Source organism: Amborella trichopoda, chromosome 3 (genome assembly GCF_054954075.1).
Source record: "Amborella trichopoda isolate Santa Cruz 75 chromosome 3, AtrichopodaSantaCruz75HAP2 v2.0, whole genome shotgun sequence".
In the NCBI taxonomy this organism is placed as follows: Eukaryota; Viridiplantae; Streptophyta; class Magnoliopsida; order Amborellales; family Amborellaceae; genus Amborella; species Amborella trichopoda.
Window position 1 is genome coordinate 12,142,653 of NC_142338.1, and position 24,825 is coordinate 12,167,477.

At 37.7% G+C, this 24,825-nt stretch overlaps 1 protein-coding gene across 15 annotated transcripts in view; it reads right to left on the reverse strand.

Annotated features, from left to right (window-relative positions):
* LOC18432599 (transducin family protein / WD-40 repeat family protein) overlaps positions 1-24,825 on the reverse strand; it is a 50,374-nt gene that overhangs the window by 19,372 nt on the left and 6,177 nt on the right. For 8 of the 15 annotated variants that reach the window (XM_088863449.1, XM_011624481.3, XM_088863444.1 and 5 more), the window contains exons 3-4: positions 16,511-16,552; positions 1,983-2,102 (exon numbers count right to left, since the gene is read on the reverse strand). In XM_088863449.1, coding sequence (XP_088719575.1) covers positions 1,983-2,102; positions 16,511-16,552 — 162 coding nt within the window. Of the gene's footprint in view, positions 1-1,367; positions 2,103-16,510; positions 16,553-24,825 lie in introns of all 15 variants that reach the window. The other 7 variants (XM_088863452.1, XM_088863446.1, XM_088863445.1 and 4 more) reach the window with 2 other exon arrangements.

Consider the following 24,825-nt stretch of genomic DNA (forward strand, 5'->3'; position numbering starts at 1 on the left):
AATAAACATTTCACAGAAAATGCTATAATTAATTGCAAAAATATCAGTTTTCAAATAATAAGGCAGTCATTTGCACATGAAATTTACAATGTCTAAATATTCAAAAACAATAGAAAGAAATCTCACAATTTTACTAAAAGCAAAAATATCACATTTATTTTTAATAAGTTTACAGTATCTAAAATTTTCTAACAATAGACAAGAAAAATAAATAAATTTATTTTTCTAAGAATTCACAGCATTTAAGATTTCTAGCATAGATAAAATATCACAATTTTATTAAAAATATTATTTTTCAAAATAATGAGGTCGCTTGCGCATAAAATTTATCGCGCCTCAAATTTATGATAGTAAGCAAAAGTAATTATTTCATTTCATTTTAAAAAAAAACGGATTATTTTTCAAGATAATGAAGTCACTTACCTAAAATATTTGAGGGAGCTTCCGATAAAAATTCGGCTAGAGAGAGAAAGAGCTCACTGCGTTTCGTTTAGAGAGAGAAAGATCTCAAAAATTTTCTAGGGTGGAAGTCCTTGCCTCTCCTATTTAAATTCTTAAGATACTTTATTATATTATTTTATTAAGTTACACCTCATACATGAGGTGTAACATTTATATTACACCTGAACGTTTAAAGCCCACATCCACTAAAGGACGTGGTAATGAAAGGAAAAGCTAACAAAAGTGGTGATGGTCCCTAAGGACCATAATACTTATATGGACCATCACACTATAAAGAATTATTTTTTTATTTATATTTTTTTTTTTTTTTGAAAGTTTAGGATTGTTACATTCACCTTAATTTCCTACAATCAAAGTAATGGTTAAACCCTTCTGATTAAGCACTTACAACAATAGCCACTAGCAGCAGATATTGTACGAACCCAATGCGCAAGCAAGAAATACTTTAATTGACAGACCCATTTGGCACCATGTGTAAGTCACCTAGTCACATAATCAATTTATCTGAACCAGAGGGATTCACTTGCACCCCATCGGCTCAGTACAAGCAACATAATGTGTAAGAGGTTAGCTGAGGAAGCTGACAACCACAACAGTCCACCAGACCCAAGTATGGCATTAGTTCTCCCCATGGCCCATGAAATATACTAGCACTTGCACTAGTAGCTTGTGGAAATATGCACATCAAAACAAAACGAGATAATAAATAACAAAAACCAGTAACACCCAAAGATCCAATCAAGGATCCCATTAAAACAATATTTACAACTCAATGAATCCAACTCCGATTTGTCCAAAGTTACTCAGGTTTTGCTAGGTGTCAACCCCTGAACAACCCCAAGCATTCGTGGTGGTGTCATGCACAAAAGATGTATAGTACGCAGTCGAGTGCTGTAGAAACTGACCTGAGTACTGTGCATCTTAAACCAAGTTTCATAGTAGTCGGGTCTCAGGTGAGCCGCTACAATACCCGCCCAGGTGCTGCACATTGTGCAGTTTAGATGGGCATAGAAATCCAACCCCCAAGTTTTCCTCATTTTCCAAGTTTCTTGGACTTAGCATGTGCATTTTGAGCCATAATTGTGTCCTTCAGACTTCATTTGCTGACAACCAGTAGCCATAAGAAGTATACACATATCTACATAAACTGATGCATATACATATACAAAAAGTTGTGTGTGTGGGTGCATGCATATAGGCAGGTACATACATAGGAAATCATGATGTACAAACATGTACAGGTAAAGTATGTGTCAGTGGGTGAAAGACTTCATTTGCTGACATCTAGCAGCCATAAGAAGCACAAACTTGATGCGCATATATGCATACAAAGTTGTGCATGTGGGTGCATGCATATCAACAAGGACCAGGTTACAAGCATTAAAAACCTGTGTAAAGAATTAGAATACAAATGGTTAGGAAATATCCAGCATAAATAGCAGTACAAGCACGATTACTAATGTTACTTTCTGAAACAACAAAGCAGACTCTGGCTCAAAATACAAAATTTCCTCAAGCACCTTGAAGCTCGAAAGACCAGTCTGCCTGGCCAATTTTCCAAATATAGCCCTTATCATCACCACCACCGGTTGCAACCAGTGTCGTGTCTCTTGGACTGCATGCAACTGAATATACTTCGCCTGGGTCACATGACATATAACATCAGAAGACAACTCCCATAAAGAGAATCTATGATGATATAAAGTTGTAAACCAATTTCCATCCCTCCCCAACTGAAATACTAAATTTTTATGCGGCATTCAATGTGCAGATTAAAGACATCAGTTAGGTCACTTCTAAGAACAGGAATATACAGGCACAGACATGCATCAGGGAGCTCCATGAGAACCCAACATCATCACCCAGCTAAATAATGGTTACGATATTATTACCGTGCCTTCTCATTCGACGTGAAGTATACCCAATGTTTCATAGACTTAGGGGGCAAATTCAGCCACTCACTATTTCAATAACGCATCCACTTTTTTTATTCTGCCACCCAAAACATGAATAGCAATAGGACACTGTGGACCACCTACAATGCTGAGTGTTATTAAAAAGGTAAATGGCCAAATTGAACTCTAAATTAAGTACCATAAAATGTGCAGTATTTGCTGGGGTATTTGAAACTGGAGTTCGTTTCCACTGTTTTTTTTTTATAGCTATCGTATTTCAAGGCAAGAGAATCACAAGGGATTCTACGAAAAGTTTGCAAAAAGGAGCCACAAAGGACCAATGTTGAGTGGATTATTGAAAACATGAGTGACCCAATATTCCCTCTACATTAGGTACCATAACATGGGTAGTATTTGCTGGGGCATTTGAAACTGGAGCAGTCCCTTGATTTTTATCAATATAGTTCACATAGAGAACATCATAACCCCTTTAGAAAATTTTTGCAATATCGGAGCAGCAATGGCCCCAGGCACTCCTCATGTAACCAACATTATTGTGATTTTCTCATCTCTTTAACACCACTACTCAGAGAGGATTCTACCAGTAAATAGCTGTGTGTGTGTGTGTAGGGAGTGATTTCATGCACGATTTTACAGTAATCTATTGAAACAATCTCCAAAAAGTATGCTAGGGCCATTTGTTTGACCCCAATTTGTAAAAATATATCTTGATGAACAATCAAAAAAAAAAATACAACCCAAAAAGTGCTTTTCATCCCACTTAACATACGTTGTCCATTTGGGAGATGTTTAGATCTAGGATTTAAAGGGAACTTTTTCATTTCCCAAATTTTGTAGACGGCTTTATTATCATTAGGTTTTGAATTCCCAAAGGCCTAGATCTTAAATTTCACCAAATGGACAGACTAGATTCATTAGAGGGGGGCTCATTTTGAGTGCAAATTGAATTTTTTTTTTCTATCTTTTTCGTATTTATTGTAGGGATGAAGAGAGTGCCTATGCAAAATTTAGGATGGCACAAATGCCACAAACATGGTTTTCTAAAAGTGTGGTTTCTTAGATTATAAGAGTCCAAGGGCCCTACAGAATGGGACCCAAATTGAATCATCGGATGGCTATCATTCACCAACATGGGGCCGGGACATTTTGTTCTACATATTCTAGTGTATTATTTTTCAAGATAAGAGTGTCGCTTTCAAGCAGAAGTCACATCTCCCATTCCCTTTCATTTTTCCAAATTCTCTCTCTCTCGTACTAAACTCTTATAAATTTTCTTGCATCCTAATCTAAACCTATTGTGAACCAACCAAACAAAAAAATCATCTTTCTCCCCTTAAACATTTGCCTCATGTATTAAATAATTATATTTTTTAATAGAAATAAGCAAGAACGAAAAATGGTAGCAAAACAAATACATAGAAAATTATTTTAATTCTCGAACTAAATTAAACATGAAAATAAATACATTTTAGAATTTAAATATGAGAAATTAAATGATCACATAAATAATACATATAATGATTTAAAACATTAAGATTGAAGTTTTCAAATTTTATCTTTCAGTTTTTTTTTTTTTTTCTGAAGCACTGAACCACACTCATGCCAATAGCTAGCGTTTTGGTGTATGTGTAGGAAAAACGATTATACACACCCTTAAGCTAATTGATACAATATTAGCTCACGGAGGAAAAAAAAACAAACTAACTGAATTTGTTTTGACTCATAAAGTTTTAAAAGAGAAAAAATGCAGTGAATACAAGCTGCCCATCTCAAGAAAGGAAAAAAAATGGCATTAGATTGAGGCCTTAGGGGGCTTTGTTTGACCCCAAATTCGCAGATGTTCTCATCATCACCAAATGAACAATTTTAAAATTGAAAAAGAAAAAAACAAAGATTGTGTCGTCTTAAAGGCTCAAATTAAAAAGCGAAGAGTCGATGTTCACCCCAATTTTCTCTCAACTAAATAAACCCATTTTCTAGTTTCTTCCCTTTCCTTTCTCCTTTTTTTTTTTTGGGGGTGCGGGGGGAATTTTTCACTAGATTCAAGATAACATAGGTAAAAAACATGGAGACCATCAAATCCACAAGGATAGGTATTTTTCCTTAAGAATTTTTGGCCCCTAAGCTAATACTATAGAAACTATATACACACACGTGTACACACATGCATGCATAAACATATACATACATATATACGTACATACATACATACAGACAGCAGAAATCCCTTTGTTAATCTCTTTCCCTTCCCTCTCCATACTCTTTTGCACTTCTATCTATATATTCAACAATCCAATCTCAATGTTCTCATCTCCTCTCTTGCCTTTTGTTTCTTCCTCTCCCAACCTCTTATTTTCTTGCCTCTCAGCCATGACTTATATAAAGATTGGCAAAGAGAGAAAAAGAAAGAAGAAAATACCGAAAAGAGGTCAACGCTGCAAGCAGTATTTGAAAGTTCGCCCACGCCTAGGCGGAAATTTTTTAAAAATGACTAGCTGTTTCCTAGGCGCTATGTGTCTTGCGTGACAGGTTGAGAAAACGCGGAAAATGGGTCTCGTTGAGGGTTTAAAAAAGTCATTCTTCCCCCTAAAACGGGGAAAAGGGTTTTGGCGGGTATTCTAAACCCCCCAAAACCAAAACCGTGGCTTTAGGGTGAGAAAAACTCCCCAAAACCCACTCTTTTGAGATTTATCGAAAGATTGGTAACTTTTTTATTTTTTTTATTTCTTTCCAAAACAAAGGCAATAGTTCATGGGAGGATTTAGAGCTTCTAGTAGTTCATTTCGATGACTTTTGGAGACCCAATAGACGAGGTGACAGATTTGATTTTGCTATTTTTAAAGCATTATCCTATTTGAAAGAGGGTTTTGATTTGATTTTGCTACAATATATTATGTTGTGAATCACGTGTTTTTTCTTTTAGTTTTTTTTTTATTTCACTGTATATTTACATGTTTATAGTTAAAAGATTGATTTTTTTTTAGAATTAATTGAAATTTTTTCTCACTTGGACGAGGAAATTTAGCGTATATCGTATTCTTTTATGAGTCGTTGATTCCTTTTTTGTACAATGTGCCATGTTTTGATATTTTATTACTTTTGTTTTACTTTATTTGATAAATAATTGATTATGTGATATCTTAATGAGTTAAGTCTTATGTGGAAGTGAAACTAAGATGTTATATACTTACTTAAGTGTTATTGTAATTTGGTGAGGGCACCATATCTCTGGGCAGGCGCCTGGGCGCCTAGGCGACCAAGCACCCAAAATGCCTAGGTAGCCGAATCCGCATTTTTGAACACTGGCTACAACAAATAATGAAATAAAGAATTCGGTGATCAAAATACAAAAGGGACTACCACACCCTGCCTTCACTTAAACCTAGCAAGTCTCAGCTTAATATCTACTCTCTTCTCGCCACTTGCTTTATCACACTTTGCTATTTTTTTCTTCTTATCTCTACCAGATGGCCGATACTTCTATGGGTTAGACCTCCCAATAAATTCTACCCTCAGAAAATTCTGATCGTTCAAACTCTGTTGTTATCTTTCAAATGCCTTAATATCACATTGTTTATTCGTTTCACTATCCTACCACTTTCACTTTCATCACTCAAACTTTAAATTTTCAAGATTGCAAGAATCAATGCAACCACATACTTACAAGGGAACAACTTCTATTGCTCATATCCAATCATGAATACCTATCTTGGTTTACTGAAGAGCAGCTTCTACCACACTAGAAGAATTCTCACTCATATCAAGGTTTTACAATGACATATTGAACATTTCGACCATCAAAATTGTATCAGATGCCCTTTGCTACCTACTGCCATGAGTCCCAAAATGTCTCCAGCAACTTAGGCCAAACATTAAACGATGCACAATGGTTCCCCTGTATCACCAAGTAATTCTTTAAATCTAAGGCATTATATGATGCAACCAGACCTAATCCAATGCAGACCTAATACATCACCTATCAAAAGGTGCGAGTTGGTTCAAGTAGAAGGCTCAGAAAGAACAAGGGATAGGCCCAAAACGATATGGTTGGAATTAGTGAGAAAAGATATGGGGACTTATGGCCTCACTAAGAGTATGGTCCTTGAAAGAGCAGAATGGCAGACCAGGATTTGTACAACCAACCCCAAATAGTTGGGAACAGGCTTTGACGATGATGATGATGATGACATGATGCAAGCGAGGAAGAGAGAAGAAAAAAGCGCAAAAGAACTACCCCAGTGGGTTATCATGCTAAATCAATTCAAAATTCGCCTCTGTATTTTCAAGCACAATATAGGACTTGTTATAGATTTCGAGCCCAAGTCCAAATGCTTCTAGAAACCACTCACCAATTCTCCATGCAATGGAAGATGATATGTCGCCTACAACCACTCAAACATCAAGTAGAAATAGACCCCACATAGGAAATATGCAAGAATGAACCCAAACCACAAAAAGGCTAATAATCTTCTCTTAAAGTACCCCTACAAATCTTTTGACAATATTACCCCTAACTCGATCTACATCATCGTGAGATAAACTCAATCCAATTCAGCATACTTCAACAAATTCCAGCGAACACAATTATGTGCCTCCGAGCCATGGAGATGAGGATAAAATATTTGTTATTTCAATGACATCTTCGCATCTCCTTCCAAGCATTATGACATTTGCCCATTTTTATTGCATCATGAAGAGCTATTTCACATATTGGGATGCCACCTGCCAAAGTACTTGTCTACCGTATCCTTAAGGCCTTGGAGGAATGGAGGTAATTGTCATAGTCCTGACTGTAGACTATGCTGTAGTTACATTACCCACTTTACATTCCTGTTAGAGCTTTAGGTGTTAGTTCCCTCGTGGATAGTGGCGGATCAAGCTGGGGCACTTGTCACTCTTAAATGGGTGGACGAGAAAAGATGCCATATCTAGAATTCCGTCCCTCCAAATGGAGCTGCCAGTAGCTCTGTGACTTCTACTTGAGGTAAGGAAAACAGATTATCATTCTTAATTTCCTTTAAGCAAGGCACAGATAAGAGCCCAATTCAAATAAGTGGGCAGATAATCAAGAACCAAACTCTGCTCTTTATTGTTTATTTTTATAGGAAATAATTGACAGCATTGAAGGTGTATAAATATTACATACTCTTTAGAGAGGCTACCCACACATCAGGAACATCATACAACAAAAAAAAAGGGACGGACAGATCCCTTACAAAAAAGGCTCATATATCGCTTCCAAAAAATAGAATCAGCAAAAAGGCTCCTGTACAAAACGAGATGGGAGAGACAAAAAAGGGGGAAAACGGTGCTATGAAAGGAAACAGAGAGAAGAGAAGGCTAAGATATGGAACATCAGTTTCCATATGGGCAGCCCCAAGCTTGGCCAACCCATCCGCCGCTTGAATGGCTTCCCTGGGCACATGGCTTGAAGGTTAACACAAAGTTCCATGCATAAGAAATCAACGTGAGTGAAAAGATGTACCATCCATGGACAACGAGGAGAGTCATTAGTCCAAGTGATGACATTGTGTGAGTCCCCTTCTACAATTAGAAGCTGAGGAGAGAGATTGGTTTGGCAGACGTCTGAGGACTTCAACCATTGGTATCATTTCTGCCACAGTGGAGTCAACGTGTTCTATTAAACATAAGAAGTAGAGGAGAACTACTCCCTCAGAATTTCTAATGACACCACCAAAACCAGCAGGTCTTGGGCTACCTAATGAACAACCATCTATATTGAGATTGCGATGGTTACCTAGGGATGGGGGCAACAGATGGCGGAGGTTCCGAGAATGAGGATGAAGGGATAGAAGGCATTCAGCTGTAAGGAGAAGAGCGGTCCCTAGGTGGGCTAGGAGATATCTGAACTTACGAAGTGCTTAAGAGCAGATTTTCCCTTGAAGATACGATTGTTTCTTTCTATCCAAATACCTCACAATAAGGCCGTCACACATAAGTCAGCCACTTTGAGGTATGAAAGGAAAATCAATGACTCAAAGATCTGACTGACGGAGGCTGGGTTTACCCACGAAAAATTCAAAAGATTGTCATAGCTTGGTCCACAAAAAGTGTCCCACCACGCAATGCAAAAAGAGCCAGTCCATTGTTTTTTCTTCTCTTTTGCACATAGCATATCTGTTTGGTATATGGTAATTCCTTTTTTGCAACTGGTCGGTGGTAAGTGTCCTGCCCGAGAGAATCCAGCCAAATGCTTTGGCTTTATGGGGGACAGAACTTGCCAGACCTTGTGGCAAATGGGGACTACGTTTGGGGGCAGTCATACAGATAATAGAAGAATACCGAGAATTTCCCGATGACCGCCAGGGCCCAAAACATTTCGTCTTGTCCAGAATAGGTGACGAAGAAGCCCTAGAGAGAATTTATAAGCTGCTGACATTACTCGTCCATGAGGACCCTTTGAAACAGCAATGGCCAAAATGTTCCATTGCCCCTGCAATTTGACACTTTGCCTACTGGGATGTCCTCATTCTTTGCCATAGCAAGGAGCAAAGGCCACCTAACACCTAAGGCTTGATCCCACACCCTCAAATCCTTCCAAAAAGGGATGTGACCCCCCCGTCCAACCCTGAACTTTGCCTACTGGGATGTCCTCATTCTTTGCCTACTGGGATGTCCTCATTCTTTGCCATAGCAAGGAGCAAAGGCCACCTAACACCTAAGGCTTGATCCCCCACCCTCAAATCCTTCCAAAAACGGATGTGACCCCCCCGTCCAACCCTGAACCTGATGTTTTCTTTGAAAGCTTGCTTACTCTTCCATGCCTCCGAAGCCCTGTAAAGCGGGCACCAAGGTAGCCACCCTCCCTCCACCCCATACTTTGCTAGAGTAACCTCTTTCCACAAATGCTCCTCTTCTGCCGCAAACCTCCACAATGATTGTCCCAATAAAGCTAGATTGTTTTCTTCAATCCTCCTAAAACTAAGCCACCCCAATTCTTGGGTAGACACCTTATCCTAAGTTATAAGGTGGTATTTGTGTTTGTTACTCCCCCCACCCCTCCCTAACCAAAGGAAGTTTTTCATGGATCTTTCTAGCTTTATCACTATAGACAAGGGCATATGAAACAAAGACATACGGAAATCAGGATACACCTTATCCTAAGCAATAAGGTGGTATTTATGTTTGTTACTCCCCCCACCCCTTCCTGACCAAAGGAAGTTTTTCATGGGTCTTTCTAGCTTTATCACCATAGACAAGGGCATATGAAACATATGAAACAAAGACATACGAAAATCAGGATATCGGCTAAAATGGCTTTGATTAGTTTTATCCTTCCTCACAAGGATAGGAATCTACCTTTCCAGACTGCTAATCTCTTAGTTTCTCCACTATATTCTCCCAAAGCTGCTTCCTAGGATTACCAAAGCACAAGGAGAGCACAAGTATTTGGACCATAGTTGCGGGGATCTTGGACAAGGGGTAACGATCCCCTCTTGAAATCTCGATTTGGCAATCCCGAAACTAGAGCCTGAGCGATACTCGCTTCCTCCCATCTGGGGATCTCCATCCCTACCTATTGGGGTATTAGTTCCTAACTTGGAGGGATCTAGATCCTTGATAGCAAAGGATGTTGATCCACTCCAAATTGTCTACTCAATTAATAATTTTTTTATTTTACATTATTCCAAAGTGTATTATAATGAGGAATTATTTCATATATTTGCCTTCTTCTCTTCATTTTTGCCTGAAATCTATAATTTATAATAAAAAATCTTTTCTATAGTCTCATAATGCCCATTGTCTCATTTCATCCGGTTATCCCTAAAATATTTTCATTGGTTTTTAATGATTAACATTTTCAAACAATAGATTTTTTTACACAAATATTTTTTCTGCCTTTCAAAAGTGTCTGCTCAATTGAACACTTTTCTTTAGTTTACATTACTCGAAAGTGTATAAAAATAATACATTTTTCATCGATTTATTTATTCTTTTAATTTTCATTTAAGGACGTTTTTTTATAGTAGGAAATCTTTTCTTGGATTTCGTAGTTGCCTTTCTGTCTTTAAATTCTTAAAGAATAAATTTAACGTCATTCATGCATTTATTGTATCACTTCAAATCTTTCCTAAAATCTTTTCCTTGATTTTTAATTATTAAGATTTTTATACATTATATTTTTTGACACAAAATGTCTTATCTTCCTTTCAAAAGTGTCTGCTCAATTGACAAACTTTCTTTCATTTAAAAACTTATGTTTATAGTAGAAAATCTTTTCTTGGAATTCATAATGCCTTTTATGTCTTTCATTTCATAAATAATCAATTTAATATCCTTTCATGCATTTATTGTATCTCACTTCAAATCTTCCTAAAGTCTTTTCCTTGATTTTCAATAATTAAAAATTTTGTATATTATATTTTTTTAACACAAAATGCCTCTTTAAATTATGTATAAATTCTTCTATTTAAAATAGAAAACCTATTTTTGGATTTTGTGATTTTCTTAGGTATGTCTATAGACTCTAAGTGTACTCTATAACCTCTAAGTCTTTTTTTTGGGAGAATGGCCTGGGGCCTGGGGCCTGGAGCCTTGGCAATTGTATTGTTTGGCCCCATGGTGACGTCTCTGACTCCATTCTCACCAAAGGGTAGGGGCCCATAGCCCCATTAACTTTACCACTTTTACTTACCCAAATAAAAAGTATTTTTTATGGGACTTTCTAGCAATAAAATTCTTATTAGCATGCGTTTAGCAATATTGATAATGCTAATAGATGGAGTGTTCATTCTTTTATTTTTAAAATATCACTTCTGAAGAAATTGATACGACATATTTGTAAATATACACACATACATACATTTATGAATTATCATTCAAGTAATTGTAATACAATAAAGTAACAGTCATGAATACTATATAGAGCATAAATACATAATGAAAGGTGTGGCTATGTGGAACTCAAGGTATTAAACTCAAAAAATAATTATTTTTTTTTTATGGGCTACAATATGGGCTGTAAAATTAAAATAATGCCCTTTTATTTTCACTGCGAAGAGGAATAAAAACCATCCAGGAACTTTAAATTAACTTCCACCATAATTTTAGCACGTAATACGTTCCTAAAAATTTACAAAAAATAGGTAATAATACTGAAATTTAATTAAAACTACTAGGAAGACTTACAGGAAGATGCCTGAAATTACCCTACCAGGACTTGGTACACCCCACACCCGATTCCCAAACCAATAGCTCACTTTTACTCGTTAAGGTGTTGCTGAAAATTCTGAGATAAAGAAGCTCAATAGGCAATACTTCTTTTTCTAGGGATTTTTGGAGAGCTCAAAAACTAAGGTTTAACCCTGTGGGAACAAATTAGGGATGAATATATGAGTTTATTTCTCTCTAGGCTGGGCTTCTCTCTTTTTTCTTCCAAATACAACAAACCATTACTCTAGGGTTTCTCTATAGCACCACCTGTATTATTCCTTTAACACAAACTATAAAGAAGAGAGAGAGAGAGAGAGAGAGAGAGAGAAAGAGAGTTGCATGCCTCCGTATGGGTAAAGAAAGGGGGGTAGGTGACTTCAAGTTTCTTGGAGAGAGAGAACAACATGGTGTGAAGAAAAGAGAGAGTAGGCGCGTGAGAGCGAGATAATCTTTATGGGAGGGAGAAATCTTGATATGGGAGATAGAGAAATCTTGTAATGAGAGAGGGGGTTCAAATAGGTTTAAATAAAATGAAATATATCACCTAATTTCAATAGGATTCAATTTAAGTATGTCTTATCCAATTTCCCGCTTGACTTTTAGGATAATTAAGAAATATATAAGGTGAGAGATTCAATCAGAGCCATCCATCTCACAAATCAGCCATCATAATTTTGGGTGGAAAAGATAGGAGCTTTATTCCCTTAGACTTTAACCCAAGTCCAACTCTTATTTAAAAATTGAAATATAATCAATCTTTATCATAAATCTCTCATAAAGATAGGAAACCAAATCTAATTTAAATTATATTTCCCATATTTTAACGTATTTCAAGATTTGAACCAATCAAATATCAAAAAAAGGAGCGTGCCTTCCCTTTTGCTTAAAATGTGGCGTGCCCCTTTTTACAAATCATAAAAATATTTCTAATACTAAAATAAAATATACTAAGAGTGAACTGATACTAATAGGTCAAAATAAGCAACAATAAGGGCACTCCATTCGCTCCAAAAACTATGATCCAGTACTGTCTTCTTCTCCAACCCAACAAGACCCGTGACCCACAGTCTCAAAGTAGGGGCTCATGATTAGCTCATCAAATTTGGATAATAAACAATGGGACTATAGTCCTGGAATGTGGATTTCAGTTCTCCCCTTTAAGAGCAAGTCTAGCACTTGTCACTACAGTGTTAAAGGGCCTCTCTATGCACATGTACACATGTCCCTCTATATGGCTACTTCTCAGTAATGCGGTTGTCATATGTACATGCCGTGCAGAAGTTTGTTGAGGCTTTGGCCTTTGCTCTCACAAGCCCACAACCACACACAGGAGATCACATAGTTCTGCTGGCCTACAAACTTGATCTTTATCCATCTCTCCAACCTCAACAAGGAATGACCCACTGCAAACACTGCTCGGTTGTGCCACATGCCCAATGCTAAGGGTTTTGGATTTGACCAACGTCATAAACCGTCCAACCCTTGGTCAGTCAACACACACACTCTCACCAAAGTACATATTCCACTATAAATATGATTTTTACAAGCTCTCTAAGCCTTTAAAGGCCACAAAACCCAACATATAGATAAATAAGGTACATTCATAATATAAATATACAAATATGTATATGAGGTGCTCCCCTTGCGTTCCCATCATACATGTGATGCATATATAGGAGATCACTCCTAGGCCGCTCTCTGAGCAGTGCGCTAAGGGTAGGGAGTTTCAGCCAAGGGTCAATCCCCGGCTCCCGCACTCGCTCTCGGTCCTAATAACTAAGATTTGGACGATATATCTTCCTCCTCATAACCACAACAATTTGATAGGTTCATGTAGCCCCAGCCTCATCCCCAACATTTTTGTTTTATCCATATTAACTTTCATCCCCTTAAGCAATCTGAAACATCTAAGAAAGAACCATGGATTATTGACCTAATGCTGCAAGTATAGCAAAAGATGATTGTATCATCAACATAAAGGATATGGTTAATCACTTTGCCTCCATTGCACTGTGTGGAAGCCTTCAAGCAACCCAAACTCATAAAGCCTAGAAATGGACAGGGCAAAAACCTCACCAATTAAGGTGGAAAAAGGGCAAAAGGGTGTCTCGTTGGCAAAGGCCCTGGGAAGCATAAATCCCTTCCGGCCCATTGATCAAGATAAAAAAATTGGGGACCCTTCTACAGCCCTTTGTACAGCACCTTCATTTTAAGCCAAAACTCATCTAGGACATCTTCTCTCATCTAGCAAAGACCAATCGACATGGTCATACGCTTTTGCTCAGTCTCTTAATTTGAATGCCCTTCTCGGGGCTCGCATGTGTAGAATGGATGGCCTCATCAGTGAACAAAGCACCATCAAGGATCTATCTGTTGGGGTGAGAGGTAGTCTGGGAATTTGATACCAACTTGTGAGGAACTACCTTGAGCCCAATAGCTAAGACTTTTGTGAGGATCTCACAGAAGGATGGAGAAACCAACTAGTCCGAGGGTCTTGTCTTGGCCTAGATCCGTAACTGCTTGGAGCATCTCATCTAATGGGTATGGTCATTCAAGCTAAACAGTATCTTCAACTTCAACTAATAGAGTCCTAAAAGTTAGGTTTCTCATTCTAAGATGGGGACTTGAACTAGTGGAGAAGCAGTTTGGGAAGTATCAAAAGACGATGTGGTTACCTATTGAGGGTCAGTGAAAGCCTATCCTCCAGCGATACTCTACCTTATGGTATTTCCTCTCAATAACAATTTTATGAAAGAAGCCGCCATCAACCACTTAACCATAGATCTTTGACACCAATTGATTTCTTCTTATTTTAAGGCATCTACAAGAGCTCTTCTGACGTTGGCCCTCTCAAGTAGTTCCTCCTCATTGAGGCCTTTGTGCTATTCCACCCTGTCCAGAGACTGAATGGTGAAGTTTAGGGTCGGAAATTCAGGTTTGAAGTTGCCTAGAAGGTCTTTTTTCATATTTTAATGGAGTTATCAAGAAACTGCAGTTTTTGGGCAAGGTAAAAACCCGCCAATAGTGGACCTAGAAGGAGGGCACCATTGGCCCAAGGGTTTAGAAAAATCTCCCTCTTCCAACCACATCATCTCAAACCTAATTTGTCTATTAGGCCTTGGGACAAGCTGGGCATCCAAAATGATTGGTATATGATCCAAGGTAGATAGAAAGGCAAAAGGAAAATGTCCCCAGGAAAAGGGATTCCCAGTCTGTGGACACCAAAAATCGCTCTAGTTTAGAGAGGATCAAATTCGCAGCATCGTTAGACCATGTGAGTATAGCCCCATTGAGCACGATGTCCATAAGAAAGTTGCAATGGAAAAAGTCTGAGAACTCTCACATTCTAGGGATGATTCTACTGCTTTTATTTTTCTCATGTACCCAAAGGGTTACTTTAAAGTCCCCTCCCAGCTAGGACCAAGTTTATAAGCCTACAAAGGCTAAAGGCTGAAGGCCTTGGCATTTGCAGCCTCAAACGGATGAATTGGGCTCTCATTGGCAAATGGTGGTGGTGCTACATGCACACACGTGCAACAATATTAATTGGGAAGTAACTAGACAAGCAATACATGTGATGCCAAAAGCTCTACAATGCTCAATTGTGGATATTCATAATCATTTTATGAACTCAATGTACAATACTTGGATGAGTGATTGGAAAAGGCTAGCAATCAGCTACCAGAAAACCATAGGATCAGACTAGACAAAAAAAAATGTCAGTGCCACGAGTGCAGATATTAATAGGCCAGTGAAATGTTGTAAAAGTACCCTTTGATTCTCAAAATTACTTTTGCCATGATAGCCATGACAGCAAGACGACATAGGGATATTGCAAGTTTGTGGACAAGAAATCTTGATTCGATTCAAAACAAACCAACAATTGCTCATAGGGATATTGCAAGTTTATGGCCAAGATATCTCAATTGGATTGAAAACAAAGAAGCAACAGTTGTTCACAGACCTAGTTTTGAGGCCCAGTTATATGGCCTGGCAGCAGTTCATCTGAAACCATTTGGGTGAAGCATTTTTTGGTGGGTCATTTTATTCTCCTCTAAGCCAGTAATTCATTTTAAGGAAATTTAATTGATCTGCACATTGTACCTGTATCATATGCATTGATGCATATAGCATGGGGAATACAGTGCTATTTCTTCTAGAAGGAACCTATCTTGTCAATGTGCACAAAGACACTGGTACTACGTTACAGGAAAACTTGAAAACATCATAAAGATCAAGTATGTGCAATGAAAATTGCAATCGGTCAATACACTCATGACTACTTTCAATATATCCTCCTACATATTTAACAAGGTGTCAATAGTTGAGGCTTATCAACTCTCTGGCCCGAGAAAGATTGTTTAGAAGTTCCGTATATGTGAATAAAATATTTTAGAAGTTTCATGTATGTGATATAAGTCATATATCATACATATATTGTCACTAACTTCAATACCAGACAAGATCTTGTTACTATTAACATTTACCATATCACATGACCAGACAGGGGCTGATAATGGCAGTCACATACAAAGTTTTCAACCACAATGGATGCATAGGACTGTACAAAGTTGTCTTAGAAAATTATAGGAATGTATAGTTTCATTTCTAGATAAAAGTCATCTTCATCAGGAAACAATACCTTTCAAAAAAGTTGTTTTTAGGAAAAATGACTGGAAGTAAGTGTAAATATAACCATTTTTCCCATAATATATTTTGATAGGCACACCAATTGCATCAATCTTGTCACTATTAACACTTATCACATAACCAGACAGGGACCCATAATGGCAATCACATACCTTTCAACAAAGTCTTTTTAAGGAAAACCGACTAGAAGGAAGTGTAAATATAACCATTTTTCCCATAATATATGTTGATTGGCACATCAACTGATGCAATCAAAGCAAATAAAATCAAGTAAATGAGTAAATATATCCCCATGTAACAGAACTTACCTCTATGACCAGTGAATAGGTAAACGGCATCATCTGTTTCATCTACATCCACCAAAAAAATTAGAGAATTAATAGTTGACTCTATAAAAATTTAGAAAGACAACCATATGGTTGTCGATAAGCAACCTACATATGGATCTAAAGGACTATAAATCTAAAGAAACTTAGTTTACAGGAAATATTCTCTTACAACACATACCATATGTGACCAGGAATTCACTCTCCAAAAATAGCAATATCCAAATCTTAAAAAAAAATAAAAAAAGCAAAAAGATACAAACTTTACAAATCATAAGTAGAACGAAAAATTCAACATAAAATGAACACAGAAGGCCTCGAAAGAAAAAAGATAGTCAAATGATAATATTATAAGGCATATCAGATAGATTGGGTCAAAAACATATGTCCCACAAGAATTTGCACGCAAGAGCTTATTTTTTGACCTACCACAAGTTTCTCTAGTCAAGATCTAGAAACTGTGCGAGAGAAAATATAGTGTTGATTGATTCAATGTGTATCATGTATGAATAAGGGTAAATGCGGAAAATACATCTCACATACAAAGTACCCACACATTGATAGTCACAAACTTAGTTGCAGATCTGATGCAAAAAGGAAAGCTGGAAATTCAAACCCCGTTTCCTATCCTCAAATAAGCAAAAATCAACAATAAAGACCTGCGGTCATAAATCAAACCAGGAGAACAAGAAGCTCTCTTTCTTCTTTCTTCTTTTCTAAAATAAATTCCAGTCCAAAATAACATAAGCTCCAAATTGAAACGTCCAAGTCTTTTTAATACAAGCACTCCAAGAATAATAAAGTAGATCCCCAGATTTTTTAGGATTTTTCCTATGAGAAGACCAATATGGAAGCAAAGATACCCACCTAAATAACTCGCACCATGAAAAGAATTTAAAGCCCTTTTCTTTCAAGGCCTCTTAAACCTTACCCAAGACATTAAATAAAAATACCCTTCTAGCCCCCAAACCTCTTAAGCCCGATAGCAATAATTCGACACCCAATACATGCCCATGAAATTGATAGATAAAATAAAATGTTAAAATCGTCCTACTCTTGATTTGCATCATACTCCCTTGGTTGGACAAAACTCGTCCTCGAATTTTGAAATGCACTAACATGAATCTTCTACTACATTCAACCTTGTGCGTTGATATTGACGCTTGATCCTCGAACCTATGGATTACATGCCCAATCCTAATATCTTTAAACAACTTGCAAGTTTGGACGCATTCAATTTTAGTAATGTGCATCTGTGGGGTGAAATCCCCTTATTGTAAATAGGAAGAGTCAGCACCACCATTGGTGAGAAAGGGGAGCTCTTTATAGTCTTTGCGGCTAATCTCCTCATCTTTTATCTCATCATCACCATCATCAACATCATTTTCCTTACTAAACCAATTATCCCATTATATTGGGAACAATTTTGTCACTCTCACCTGTTTCTTTGTCAAAAATACGATGACTATCAAAGATATGAGCGCTATCAAAGATAAGACTATCTACTTAGTCAAAGAATATTGAATCCAATTGAAGAATGGATCATTTTTGCTCTTCTTCAAAATTAAGCTCCCATGGATGCCATTGCACAACAAATCCATCCATGTTTTGATGCATCATTGATCCACTCCCACTCAAAATCAAGCTTTGGTTCATGCCAATCTCCATTAAACTCAAACCCTCACAATATGAATCAAATCCCATACGTCCCTCTTCATTTGGGGCATGTTGTTGCTAATCTAGCTCATAGTTACTGGCCGCGGGAGAGGGAACGGCTCCGGTTCCGGGAGTGGGAGCAAGAGCGTCGAATCAAGGGCTGCCTAAAGCTTCTGAGCTCAGGGAGCAAGTTCCGGTGAGGGTAAAAGTTGCAGATCAAGATCCTGTGAACAAGGAGCGCGTTCCCCATACATTGGGATCGATGTCCTTATTTAACGAGAACGCGTTCCATATAAAATGGGATCGTGTTCCCATGCTCATTAGGATCATGCTCCCATAGACAACATGAACGGGATCCCATTTAAAGTTGAGTCGCACCCCATCTAAGAAAAATGCGTTTCTATTTGGAATGGATCGAGCTCCATTCAAGGTTAGATCGCATTCCACTTAACGTGAAGCCAATCTACACCTATCCTCTCTCTCTCGCTCTCTCTCTCGACCAGACATTCACCACCTCTTCACATTCACCACCTCTTCAACCTCCGCACCCCTAATCGAACGGAACCATCTAGCAAAAAGCACCCCTCTCTCTCTAACTTCATAAATGCATTCGTCTGACTTCACAGTGAGTGGACTCTTTCTCTCTTCTCAGAAAGCACAACAGCAACAAAAATCTACATACCTATCTCAACCTCATTGGCTAGCAGTTGGGGACCTCCATGGCGATCTCCAAAAGGCCAAACAAGCTCTGAAAATGGCTAAACTCTTCGATTGAAAACTATTAATTGGATTGCAGGCCACTCCATGGTTGTAAAGCTTCGTGATATCCTTGACAGAGGAGGAGAAGAGTTCATGCTCCTTTATTTTTTAGAAAAACTTAAGCAAGACACAGAGAAATCAAATGGGAAGCTGTTACTTTTATAGGGAAACCATGAAAGCCTAATATACAAGGAGATTTCAGGAATGATATAAAAGTTGGCCTTGACAAATTCAAGAATTCGGGTGACTGGTTTTCTATAGGAATTCCAATGAAAAACCTTTGTAAAGGATTGGAAAAGAAAATTAACACTTTTAATGGAGTACTCAAAAATTACCCATCTAGAATTAGGGCTAGAATAGCTGCTTTGTGTCATGGAGGCCCAATTTCTACGCGTTTTTTAGCTGATAACCCTACTATTTTAATGGTGGGTGGCACTGTTTTTGTTCATGGTGGGAGCGGGGATCTAATTTGTTCGGGAACGCATTCCGTGGGACAATGGGAGCGAGATCCGTGCGGCAGTGGGAGCGAGCTCCGTTGCTAATGGGATCGAGAATCCTAAAAATAGGAACAAGATACCAAAAAGTTGGGAATGGGCTCTGGAAGAGATCCCGGCCACGGAGCGCCGGCGCTGGGTCCAGGAGCGGGAGCGCCACCCTTAGTTGGGTGCTCCCGGTAACTATGATCTAGCTCACACAAGAGTTTAGTAACCCTCTCCGTCAAGTTGTCAATTTTCTTGCATAATCGAATCATATCAGCATTCTTACAACCAAGGCCTCCACGACCAGCCATAAAAGTCTCTAAGCATGCTCTGATACCAATTGATGCATACTTTCTAATCCTCAAACAAGCAAAAATCAATAATAAAGAAGAACTATAGTTGTAAATCAAGCCAAATAGAATAAGAAACTCTCTTTCCTCTTTCATAAAATAAATTTCGATCCAAAATGACATAAGCTCCACATTGAAAAGTCCAACTCTTTTTTAATGCAAGCATAATAAAGATACCACTAACTTTGGACTCCAAAAGATACCTCTCTCTCTCTCTCTCTCTCTCTCTCTCTCTCTCTCTCTCTCATACACACGCACACACACAAATGTAGGGTTTATGTGGCCATTAAATGTTTTCAGAGAGCATATAATCAATATTTAATATAGTGAATCAAAGAACTCCAGTGGGAGTATGGTCCCGAGGGACCAAGAGATTATGGTCTTGAGGAACCGAGAGATTGTGTTCCAAGAGACCAAGAGGTTATGGTCCAGAGGGATCGAGATAGGCAAAAGCTATTTGCCGATAGTCAGACTTGGCTTGACGAACTAGGCCAGTCGAGTTGGAAAAACCTCAAAATATCTGGGCATTGCGCACAACTGATGATGGTTTATAGGTTATCCCTTGATGAGGTTGGAGTAGTGTCGCAAAATCGAACAAGAATAGTTAACAGGATATGGGCCCTGAAGCGGTTTAACTGGCCTAACCGGTTAACCGGTCAATTCAACCGCTCTAACCGGGCAAGTTTCGGGAGTTCATAAAAGTGTTAAAAAAAATTTAAAAAAGTGCAAAAAAAAATCTACTAAAATATAAAAAACATAGAAAGAATAATTAAAACAAAACACATTCAAATGAAGTTGAAAATTAATGAAAAATGGATTTTAATGAATCTATTTGTGCTTAGGGGTATTTTTAAAATTTTCTGAAAAAAATGGGGAAAATATAAAAGTGAGTATTAATGACCAAAACAAGTTTTAATTTTTATCATAATGTAAAGAGTACTAAAAAATGCAATACAAATCAAATTCCTTATTTTTGAGAATTTATATACTTTTTTTTCTTGTTTTTTAAATATCTACTGATCATCAAAACTGCCGAAAGCCGGTTCCTATCTAACCGAGCGATTAGCGATTAGATCGCCCGATTTTGTGAACACTGGGTTGGAGTTACCCAGGGGAGTCAGCCAAGGGACTATGTCACCCTTGTGTGTGATGGTTGACCTATAAAGACGATGGCCAAAGCCTCAACACTGAACCTTCACATGGCATGTGCATATGATATACGTATTGGAAAAGCAAGACACCATTGAGGGTGCAGCGTACACATGTGAGAGAGATTACCCCTATGCACCATAGAGCTGTGGTTGCATCCGATATTGATGACCATGGATTTGTCTTTAGGGGATAACATGTAGTCCATAGACTGGGATTATATCTCCTTGCCTATTGGCTGACCTTGATAGCCCAATCATAAACCCCTATCGTGGTCTGTGGATCGTGAGAACCGCTGGATCCGTTTGAGAAAGCAAGTGTGGATTATAGTCCACGTTAGAAGATGGAGTATTTCAAAATTATTAATTCCTAAACCTATAAGGATCCTATTCCCATCAAAATTATATGGTTTTGTTTATTTTGATGTTAATTGAATTTTAGAATGATTATTTGAATTTTATAAATCTCTGGATATTTTATTTTTGCAAAATAAATTTATAAATCAAGAAATGTTCAATTTTTCAGTATATACATATTTAGAGATAAAATAAAGTTTATTTCCCAATTTGTAAAAATCAATCCCATATTTTATAAATACTATATGTGATACGGGGCCCACCAAAAATTCATAAGAGGTGTGTGGGGGCCCACTTGGGAGCCCGATGTAGGTCACGCCACATTTAGTGGGTGCATCTCTTACTTGATGTGTATATCATGTTAACTAAAGAAAATTAAATAAGATATGTGATATGGAACTTCATTTGATGAGTAAGAAATTTTGGATATTCAAAAGATGTGAAATTTTGGATATTCAAAAGATACGCTCTGTGAGTCCTAATGAGATTAGGATTTCTAAAAGAAATATGTTTTTAAGGAGTTCAACTCCTAAAAGGATTAGAATTATGTAAAAGATACTATTTGATATTTTACTTATTTATCATTTGATGGGATAAAAGTTTAAGAAACTGAAGGATAAGGTTTTGCATCATCCTTTAAATCATGGTGGCTGATTTAATGATTGAATGGCTGAGATCTCTCAACCCACAGGTCTCCTCTGATCAATTGGTCAGGATCAATCTACAAGAATGGCTATCCCTATGAAATCATATTCTCTTGAAAAGTCTATAAATAGAGGCCTCCTCATCTCACATTCTCTACACCAAAATCTCTCGCTCTCTCTAAACTCTCTAGTCTGGCACTTCACACTCTGGGAAATTCTTCTCTTTCTCTCTTGAAGGTCTCATCTCTCTAAAGAGAGATAAGGGACACACCCATAAGACACTATAGAGGTGGGTATGCCCCAATCATAAAATTGCCTAATGCATTGCGGCCTTGGCTCGATCAAATAGTTCTTGCTCTCATATTTTTGTGAAGGGGTTTAGCCAAGACTTTCTCGTATTTGACCACTGATCTAGTGTGTCATTGCAGGAGAAAAATCCGGTGTGGGGTGTATTAAGTCTAGTAGAGGTAATCTTACGACATCTTGCTTTATGTGTCACAACCCCAATCCCTGCCGTCCCCACCGGACCCACAGAGGGCCAGGCTCAAGCCTGCCGGAGCACCGTAGGGCGTGGGCCACGACTACAGGTTGCGAGTACCACTTTGGTTGGAGTGCGCCCAACACTTTGAAAGGAAGGAATTTCCGGTATCAAGCGAACCACAAAAGAAATAAAAAATAAAACACAATATATATTACCATAGTCTGTTGGACAAACAAGTTTCAAAATACATACAACAGTTCAAAATAGTACAAATAGGTCCAAGGCACAAAAGGCCTAACATCAAGAAATATTACCAAATCAAAATGGACTATATGGCCAGACTGCCAACCAAAATATACACTGCAAAATAGAGCTTAAACAGAAAGGGGTAAGGGACCCCAAACACAACCACCAAGACACGCCACTCCAATCACGGCCGGCTATCACTCTACATGGAAGAAAAATTAACAGAGTGAGCTGTAAAGCCCAATTAATAAGGTCTAGATGTCATACTTTCATGCTTACAAATATTCATTCATGACAATAATCAGGGTTTTATGAAAAATATTACAAAACATGGAATCATGTGTCAAATTCATATTTAAACAAGCGTGTTATGCATGATTTATTTCATAGTGGAATAACAACTAATCAGATATGATTGTAATATGAAGTCGATCAAATCATTCAGGCATGAGTATCATAACATACCAAAACATTTAGGCATGCATGTAATAAGCATAGTAAAGATCAAGAGATACCAACTAACTCCTGAAATAGAAGCCCCACCCATCGGGCCAATTAAATCCTGATGTGTAGAACCTCCACGATCACAACCAGGAGAGAAGCAACACCAACGGGTAAATTTTGCATAGTGTCTCAAACACGCACACAACCCTATTGCAATGTGGTTCAGAAACTGATAGGCACTGGCCTTGCAAGACACGACCCTCTCATGTGCCCTTCTGACGAGAGAGCGCTACACTACCAAAGGGGTCCCAATGAGTAGTGCCTCACATATGTTTTTGGGGGAGCGACCACCCAAACACACACACTCCTAACTCTCATCCTATCATAGAGAGCAAAAAAATATTACAGTTGTCGGCAAAAATATCTCATCAAATAATAACAGGAGCATGTCTCCATGCACACACATCTTATCAGAAAAATGTTACCATGCATAGATCATATAATAGAAGCGTGTCTCCATGCACACATATCATATCGAAAGCATGCCACAAGTGTCATATCATAATCATAATAGAAACATATTGTCATACACAAATCACATAATAGAGACACATCATGAATAATTAGTGGCATGTTACATACACATTCTTACAAAGAGGTATATCACCTAATTAAGAGGAGTCATGCTTCTTATGCACACAAATCATTTCAGAAGCATGTCATACATAATAAGTATCATCTCAGATACGTGTCAAGTACAGCCAGTGTCATCTCGCTTATGCACATGCAATATATCAAGATGGGACAAGAGTAGGATCCAATCCCACTAAATTTTTTGGATTACCAAGGTGAGCACATTGCGCTTATTTGGACATAACTTTAAACTTATTCAACATTAAATGGGACTTGTTCCCAGATAAAATAGACTCAAAATTATACAACTTTTGTTCAAGAAGAAACATGAAATTATCGACCTAAGTGGGTCGATTCACTTGATCCTTAGGGGAGTGAACTTTCTGCCCTGCATCAGAAACCACAGTTGACAACCCTCTAGTAAAAAGGTCCTAACATTCACAATATGTGAAATTTACACATGAGGTATAGCTTTGTGAAAACTAGACTCAGAAATGCACAAGTTTCATTAAGGAAGTAACAGCAAAAAATGGACCAAGGTTGGTCAAACTATATGATTCTTTTAAGGGGGGAACTTTTGTTCTATGCAGCAGAAACTACAAAAGACATTCTACTAGAACAACGACCATAACTCTCAGACTATAGAGTGTTTCATCATGATCCCAAAACCAAAATTAATCTAGACTCATTTATTTAACATTTCAAAGTGGTTTCATCTCATTTTAGTAAATTTTGGTTTGTCGAAAGCTTCACACAGAAACATGTAAAATCCCTAGATTTTCAATTCATGAATCTGCCATGCTTCAACAAATAGTTAATAACTTTCAAATTACATGAGATATTAACAAAGGGTCTTCTCCATGTGGAAATACATTCAGCATCCTACTGACCCACCAAGATTCATGGTCTAATGCAAGGTTTAAGGTACCCTAACAATCACTCAAACAGGGACCACAATTTTGGGAATCAGAATACCCTTTAACAAAATTTTAGTAAGCATGCACCCACACTCACACACTTGAATTTCACATTTGAATTAAGCAAAGAAACATGCATTAACATAAGCATGAAACCATGCAAAACTAAATCTACTTACTCTG